Here is an 8948-nt window from a genome sequence, read left to right as displayed (position 1 = left end):
GTATGTATATATATTGAAGGTAATTATTCCAATTACTAATTGGTATATTGTATGTATATATATTGAATCTTGCTAACTTAACTTTATTATTTCACATATCATACAGTTTATTTTTATATAATATGGATAGTATATTCGGAATTAAAATTGTACGTATGATAATTACCTTTCATTTGATTATGATGGTGAAAATGTGATGTAGTATAGTAACATTTTTCATAAGATCACAAAAATAATATGAACCGACCGAACATGTGGCCGTTTCCAAAAAAAAAAAATCACAAAATATATGTTCTTTTCGATACTTATAATATCCGTGTCATAATATAAAAACAAAAATTACATGTCATAACGTATGCAAAAGTTATCATTCTTTTCGACATGACAGTCCATTGTACATTTGCTGTTATCCAAAAGAACTATAAACAAAATATAGGGGTGTGGTTAGTCTACATGTTTCTTCCTAGTAGACGGAGGCAGTACTTCTTCTGTGCGTGTTCTAGTACTGCAAGGAAGCAATCCGTCTTCTGAATGTTTGTGACAAGGAGGTCAATAAGAGTAACCTGATCATCCTCATCCAGGTCATCAATGCTGTATATGGCATTTACTACTTCCTTCCGACGCCCGAACTCCAGCTCATACTTCTCCTTTTGCCACAATGCAAGTCTACCCATGTGTGTGCTCTGCATTTCAACAGTCGATCTTATGATGTCGATCATTTCAGCTTGTAATCATGGCCTCTTCTTCTTACTGCCTCGAGATGACTCGGCAGGTACACTCGCTCTACTTATAGATTGCTCTGCTGGCCCTTCATCTATTTCATCTTGATTTAATGGTGATTCTGTCTGGCGAACTTCAGGTGTGTGACAGTCCTGTGATCCAAGTCGAATCTCATCTTCAAACTCTATGAATGCATTCGTCGCCATCACTTGTGGGTCCTCACTTGATTGTCCTACTGCTCTGTCTTTTCCAAATACGGTGGAGAGGTCATCATAATGTAGGAATGGCTTGTTCCACATCCCTTTCGCATTGGGATGACTCTGCATTGATACACATACACATTATTAATATTTATATTATAACACGTACCAATACATTTTTTTTCTAGAATCTTACTCGAACCCAAAGATCGAAAATCTCCCTCTCGACCTGGACACATTTGAACTCCTCATTCCAGCCAAACCCCGACTGACTTAACATCTCTGATACTACGTTGTATTGTTTCTTCAGACTTCTCACCTTGCACTTAATGGTGTTTTGATTCAGTGCGTATCCGGCACTTTCTCATGCAGAATTCGCTTCAAATGTTATAGGTATCCTGGTCGAAACGTCCCATTGTCGGACCTCCAACCGGCCTCTACCAAATACAATAGAGCTTCTACCAACTTAGCGTCCTCCACCTTCGACCATATGTGTTTAGACCTCTTACCATTACCTGCCATTATGTTGCATGCATACGTTTGTTGAATGAAAAGATGCTATAAATTAAACACATGCACAAACAAAGAATAAACTGCTGAAATTATATGTTCCAATTTAACTTGTTCACACAGAGTCTTAGTAGTAGAATGTTTGTATATATATTGAAGGTAAATATGACAAATATGGCAGTAGAATGAATTTGAACATATAAGATAAGATCGATCCTTGGAAGAATCCAACAAAAACAATGAACCAAATAATCATATCAAATTTTTGTAAAATTAAAAAGTAAGCTATGAACTGGAAAAAAATATTTATGTAATATAACACAAAAACTCTATTAAATTAGCTACCAAATTTGAAATGAAAATCAGATTAAGATGAGGAGATCCTCATGAGCGAGATCAAGCATTTCTTTAACAAACTGTCTTCTTAGCAATGCTCACCTTACCAGCGAGATTCAGCCCACATTTTTAACGAGATTCCCTTATAGAGCGAGATCCTCATCACAAAATTAGCGAGATTTCACTTGTCGAGGGTTGAAGTTTTGACTTATGTATGTCAAAACTTTAACCTTCGACAACCATTTATACATATTGTTTCCAAGTTTTTCTTTGTTTGTCGAGTTCTCAACGTTCGATTAATGTATGTCGAATCTTCAATCTTCGACAATCCTAATATACATATTGTTTCCAAGTTTTTCTTTGTTTTTCGATTTCTCAATGTTTGACCTCTACATTAATCCAATCCTCAACCCTCGACTTCTAGCAAAACAACAATATTTCTCTAATAAGTTTCAAAACAACCTTATTTCCTTAATAAGTTTTGAAAACAACCATATTAATATAAAAGGTCCTAGTTTTGAGGGGATAAAACATGAGAGTTTTGAGTGGGTAAAAAAGGGGGTTTTAATAACCCATAGGTTTTTTTATGGGCTTAACAAACATGGGTAATAAATACCCACCCAACTCAATAACTCATACCCATTTATCAAACACCTCCTTACAGTAACATATTCACCATCCATGATTAAGAGATAACAAATAAGGAATCAGATGGAATACAAAACATAGTAATATGGTAGCATTCTAAACAGGCATAATCATTCGATTTCTTAGAGAAATGAAGAACTAAATAAGCGAAATGGAAGGAAGTTGTGAGATAGAAAAACAAACTTGAAACATTATATAGGAATCAAGGACAGGAGATTCAAGATCAGAGAACCGTGGGGATGGAAAGGAATGTGTGGAAAGGGAGAAGGAGATTGATTTGAACATGAAAGAACCTATTTCAAACGTTGGCTTGTCGTATCATTTTCGAAAACAACCAAACATTGTCGAATAAATAAATTTTTGAGGAGATGCGTAGTAAACGATCCATTATGAAGAAGAAGAAATGTGGGGGGAGGGGGGGTCGTGTAAAGAAGGATAGGAAGGAGAGAAAAAAAAAGAGAAAATTTAGGGTTTTTGGGTTCCTTTTTTCCTCTTTCTTTTAATAGATGGGGGAAAATGAAAATGAAAAGAAATAAGAAAATGAAAATGAGAAGTATTGGCTTTTGTGCTCTAAAACTCATAGATAGTGAACGTTATTAATTAACTGTCACCAATAAAGAATTTTAGATGTTAATTCAATAAATGTTATTGTTTGTGTTGTTTGTCTATTTTCATAACCCTAAATCCAATAAACTAACATCTAAGGCTGCCTTATAAGTCTTGAATGGTATGCGAAGACATATAGGGATCAATGTTCAAGATACAGCCTGAAGGGTTTATATGAAGGAACCAATTAAGGTTTGTGAGCAAAAATAAGGATCGGACCAAAATCCCAATTTTTACAGAAATAAAACAAAAACATTATGCATTTAAATGAAATTTTTACAACCTGCTAAAAGAGAAAAGAGAAGAGAATTAGGGTTTCAAGAAATCCTTACCTTTGAAGAACCCTTCTTCAAAATGAATCCTCTTCGATATGGAACAATCGCGATAAAAAAGATTACCAAATGGCCACGAACTCGAAACCCTAATATAGACACCACCTATTAGAGGCTTCTGTATTCTTTGGAATGAGAATCACAGGAGTTTGTGGGTTCTGTGATTTTTGATGTAATTACCCAACTCCCCAGGACTCCAGCTAGGCCGTTACTAACGCATGCATGCATGTAAGTTAAAATGACATCCTTTTTATAGTGAAATAAATGCTAAATAAATAAGATAACTAAAACATTTTGCATTAAATTCAAATATTTTAAGCAAAGGATAGGGTACCTATAAATCATAAATGATATTAAATAGGTTTGAAAACAAATCTTAACAGTAAGTTTCAAACATCAAAACTGAAAGCAAAAACATGAAAAGAAATCTAAATATCATGAGCGGAACCATAATGGTCCCTAGTGGCCTATTCATGGATTCCTCTTGTAATTTGCCGGCGCGTCCCTGCTCTTACCTGAAACATAAACATGAGAAAGAGTGAGTATAAAATACTCAGTAACTAATCCTACTACTGGGGTCGGGCTAGGCATCTATGTTCTTTAGATGCCTACCTCTGGTGGAACATATAAACTCCTCTAGTCCTCATGGGACTCAAACATAAATAACTGAATTTCATCCTAATGTAGTTAAGTATACCCACTATCTATAGTAAGTCCGTAGGACCCACAACCACTGGTGAGCCCCGAAGGAGACACCACCTCTAATGAATCCTGAAGGAAACACAACATCTGGTGAATCCCGAAGGAAAACACCACCTCTAATGAATCCCGAAGGAAACACAACTTTGGTGAATCCCGAAGGAAAGTACCACCTCTAATGAATCCCGAAGGAAACACAACCTTTGGTGGATCCCGAAGGAAACCACAAACTCTAGTGAATCCCGAAGGACACACAACTTCTAGTGGGCATCTAACTAATCAGTGAGGAGACTATCACGATTTTAACATCACAAGTATCATAACATGGTTCTATAACATACATATACATCTCATTATCTTAGTTTTATAACATACATATACATCTCATCATTCTCAGACAAAATACAATCTCATGGAATAAAATATCATCTCATGCTAGCATTCAAGTTTTTATATATGTATTTAATCTTTCAGATCCTCATACGAAAACATGCATCGATTATACTATCGGTTAGTCATACTATCTGTCTGTCATGCTATCATTCTATCATAATTTCAATCTGTTATGCTAGCATACATCGAGTGCCTGGTTCATGAGCAGTTCTAGTAGTAAGATTACTTACCTCAAATTTCATAACAAATTTTAATCCATGTAAACACAGTTTGAACAAACGCTTATGATGTATGATATATGATATTTTCTTCACTTTTTTCTATGAACAGGATGTTTTATTTGCTTTACCACAAACCAATAAACTAAGATCCCCGGCTGTCATTTGTAACTTAAGCATGTATGTAAAGACATACATGTGGATCATGTCTTAAGTGATAACCAAAATGGTTTGTAGTATATGGGTATAGGAGGGAAACCTTATCCTAGTAACGCTATGGATGCGACCCGCTTTGTAGAATAGTTACAAGTGTTGTGACTTGCTACCGATGATCTGATCCTGATCATTCATGTGAAGACATGCGAGCATGGGCGTCCTATACAAAGGAGTTTGTATAAGATCGGACCACGAAGTGTTATAGTCTCATTATATAACACCGTTCATGACAAAGACTTCACTTCATTGGGATGACCATAGGTAACATGATCTCAATCCTGAGTGAGTTGGGAACTCCTGCCTTTGAGGGCAGTCCTTTGATTTGTATGGGTGAGAATGGCCAGATCGCCGACTCAAACCTACCACTTTGGGGATTCGTCTGATTTGGGAGCTGGGAACTCAATTACACAAGATGGAATTTGCTCCTTCCCCAAAGCAAGAGTAAGTAGATAGACTGCTCCCTTAAGGGTTGATTTCGGGGCTTGAACGATGTGGCGTCACACACCTTCTCATGGCTCGAGAGGTGTCTACACATAGTAGGACTATGTTGTATTGTTCATTAGAGGGATTGATGGTATTTAAGGAGTTAGATGTAACTACAGAGGCAAAACGGTAAATTGGCTCAGCTGTACTTACGAGCATCTATGAAGGGTTACCGTACTATTGATTGGTTATATCCAATGGACACAGAAATATATCTGTGGTGAAAAGAGTGTAGTTGTCGGTCATTAGTGGAATGCCTGGAAGTTAATGGATGGTGGATCCGTGGCTAAAGAGTTTAGTCAGTTATTCACATACCATTGGTGCTTCGAGCCATAGGTCTATAAAGTCCCTGTGGTAACTCAATGGATTCAAGTTAAGAATCAATTTTTGTGTCAGTTTGAAGTGACAAGAGGGAGTTCGTTATATATGATATGATTGAATGGATCAATTATATATGATATGATAGGCATTATGTATGAGATACATTATTTGGAGGAAAATGATATAAATATGATTTATATCTAGTGTGAGGTTGCATTCAGTTTTCGTAACTGAAGGATAAAATGACAATTGTTTTCATTTTGCAAAGATATCAGAGATTCGCTCACGAGTGGTGTATACTGCCTATCACATAGCAAACTGAGAGCCTACACGACAACTTAACGTTTCTAAACGATCGTATACACGCGTGCGATTTAATAAACAATCGCATAGAATTTGTTAAATGATTGTCTAGCTTTTTCTTAAACGATCGCGCATTCGAGCATTTACTAAACGATCATCTATATGATCACGACCCTTTTACTAAACGATCGTGTACCTCTACCTAAACAATCAAGCATCGTCTATACGATAGACATTCGACTTCTCCCACTTGCTTGGTCGTAGTATTCGATTGGATTTTCCTCCTTCCCTCTACCAAATCCAATAGAGCCCACACCTCTTGGATTCTCACACTAAGAATATCGAGGGTTCTAAGTGGTGATGTCTTCCTTGTTATTGTGTTCGTGAAGAGGCCGTTCATGGATAGACGATTTGGTGGATGATTGCTTGGACATTCTCAGCGAGAGCGAGAGGAGTAGCCTTGGACGATAACGAGTTTTCTATGAAGAAGGGTTCTTCAACTGGTACGTATTTCATTCTCTTTGTTGTGTAAGTTTCAAAGTATGCATGTAATTTGTTGTATATTGCATAATTAGTTTGTTAGATTGTGAATGAGTTAATTCTGTCACAATGAGTTTGGAACAATCTTGCTTCCACTTAGAGGTACTCTTTGAAAAGAGTTCCTTCAACTATCATGATCTTAACATCACAAGTATCATAACATGGTTCTATAACATACATATACATCTCATCATCATGGTTCTATAACATACATGTACATATCTTCATCATGGTTCTATAACATATATATCCATCTCATCATCATGGTTCTATAACATACATGTACATTTCTTCATCATGGTTCTATAACATACATATATATCTCGTTATCTTAGTCCCATAACATACATATACATCTTATCATCCTCAGATCAAATACAATTGCATGGAATAAAATATCATTTCATGCCAGCATTCAGTGTTTATATGCGCATTTAATCTTTCAGATCCTCATACGAAAACATACATCGATTCTACTATCGGTTAGTCATACTATTAATAGTCTATCATGCTATCATTCTGTCATAATATCAATCTGTCATGCTGTCATACATCTAGTGCTTGGCCCGTGGGCAGTTCCAGTAGTAAGATTACTTACCTCAAATTTCATTACAAATTTTAATCCACATAATTAATCTTCTTAAAATCTTTGGAAGACTTGAATAAACCCTATAACATAAATTACAAATTTTAATTGAGCACCCCTAGCACAAAATAATAAATCCAAAGTTTTAAATTTATTCCTTGGGGGCTAAATCCAATTAACCAAATTAATCCAAATGTCCCCAATTTAACTTACAAAGTTGTGGCTTGGTTCGAAGTCAGTTCCAAAGTTCTATTTATTTGTTCAATCTGAACATAAATCAAAACTAAGGTTTAATAACTAAAGTTCAACAATTACCCTTAATCCAGGGTACAAAAACTTACCAAAATCAAACTTTTGTAACGCCGCACAACACGCTTGGAATCTTCAAGCTCCGCTAAACTTGAATCTACAGCCAAAACATAGTTGGTTTTATGAAAAAGAAAAAAAAATAATCCAAAATCAAATGGGTATTCAAAATCTTGCCAATAACCCACAAAATTACCAAGAGCCTCACCCCAAATAAAGATTCTGTTAGGTTTTATGTCCTAAAACTCGTGGTTTGTAAACAATAAAACTTATTCTGAAAATTCAATAAGTTGTATTGAATATATGTATTTCTTATTAGAAATCCAATAAACCTAAAAGACCCATGACTATTACATGAGTACTTGAAATTTATGTAGAGACATAAAAGTGGATCAGGTTCGAGTAAATAGTCAAAATGATCTATAGTATATGAATTAGGTTAGGTGCCTTATTTTGGTAACACTATCTGATGTGGCCTACTATGTAGTTGTTACAAAGAGTTGTAAAGTGCTACAAACGATGTGACCCTAATTCGTATATGTTAAGACATGAGGAGTGGAAGCGTCTTGTGCAAATGAGTTTGTACAAGATTAGATCACGAAATCAGTCACTCTTACTTTTTAACGCTGTTTACTATTTAAGACTGACTATTTTAAAGCGATGACCTAGATAACTTGACTTTAATCCTGAGCTAACTATGAACTCCTGTTTATTCGGGACTATCCTTAGATTAGCATAGGTGAGGGTTGGCTCAACAACGCCGACTCAATAAACCTCCATTCCAAGGGTAAGATCGGATAGATAGCTGGGGACATAGGGTGCAAGAAGGAAATCACTCCTACCCGCTTTTAGGGATAGTAGAGAGGTTGTTCCCTTAAGTGCTGATTCCGAGTCTTGAATAAGGGGCCTCACCCTCTTATTGGCATGAGAGGAACTCGGTTTGTTGATTGGATCACAGATCAATTATTCATTAGAGGATCAGTGGGGACTTAAGGAGCAAGAGATAATCTCGGGGGTAAAACAGACATTTGACCCAATCGTTATTACGAACAACCTGTAAAAGGTTAACTTACTAATCATGGTTATATTGAGTGGACATAATATATCTACAGTGAGGGGAGTTCAATTATGGGCTTTAGTAGAGTAACCCATTAGTTAACGAATGGGGATTAATTCGGGCTAATGAGTTTAGCCAATTAATTTCAGATTGTTGGAGCCCATGATCCGTAGGTCCGCGAGGTCCCCCTACTAGCTCGTAAATGGATGCTTTAGAGTAGCGTGATAAATTAAGTTGGAACGTTCAAAATAGAATTAAGGGAATTAGTAATTATATGAGATATAATTACACGTTTAATTTGAAGAATTAAACGGAATCGGAGAATTAATTAATATTTAAATAATATTTAAATATTAAATTCATGAAGGTAGAATTTATGTAAAATTAATTTAATATTTGATATTAAATTAAGTAGAATTAATTAAATATTTAATTAATTATTTATTAATTTTATTTAGAAAAAATAATTTATGG

General features: G+C 35.5%; 1 protein-coding gene across 1 annotated transcript; it reads right to left on the bottom strand.

The window, feature by feature from the left end:
• Window positions 1-731: 731 nt before the first annotated feature.
• LOC120090676 lies at window positions 732-1200 on the bottom strand. The gene is made up of 2 exons (XM_039048394.1): window positions 1117-1200; window positions 732-1040 (listed from the first exon to the last, which is right to left on the bottom strand). The coding sequence occupies exons 1-2, from the start codon at window positions 1198-1200 to the stop codon at window positions 732-734; spliced, it is 393 nt and encodes a 130-aa protein (XP_038904322.1).
• Between the last annotated feature and the right edge of the window lie 7748 nt (window positions 1201-8948).

Source organism: Benincasa hispida, chromosome 11 (assembly GCF_009727055.1).
Source record: "Benincasa hispida cultivar B227 chromosome 11, ASM972705v1, whole genome shotgun sequence".
In the NCBI taxonomy this organism is placed as follows: domain Eukaryota; kingdom Viridiplantae; phylum Streptophyta; class Magnoliopsida; order Cucurbitales; family Cucurbitaceae; genus Benincasa; species Benincasa hispida.
This window is presented reverse-complemented; position numbering and strand designations above follow the sequence as displayed.

Coding starts and splice junctions, on each gene's coding strand:
- LOC120090676 (XM_039048394.1), bottom strand. CDS start 1,200: ATGTTAAGTCAGTCGGGGTTTGGCTGGAATGAGGAGTTCAAATGTGTC. Junction 1,041..1,116: donor TTTTCGATCTTTGGGTTCGA/GTAAGATTCTAG, acceptor GTATCAATGCAG/AGTCATCCCAATGCGAAAGG.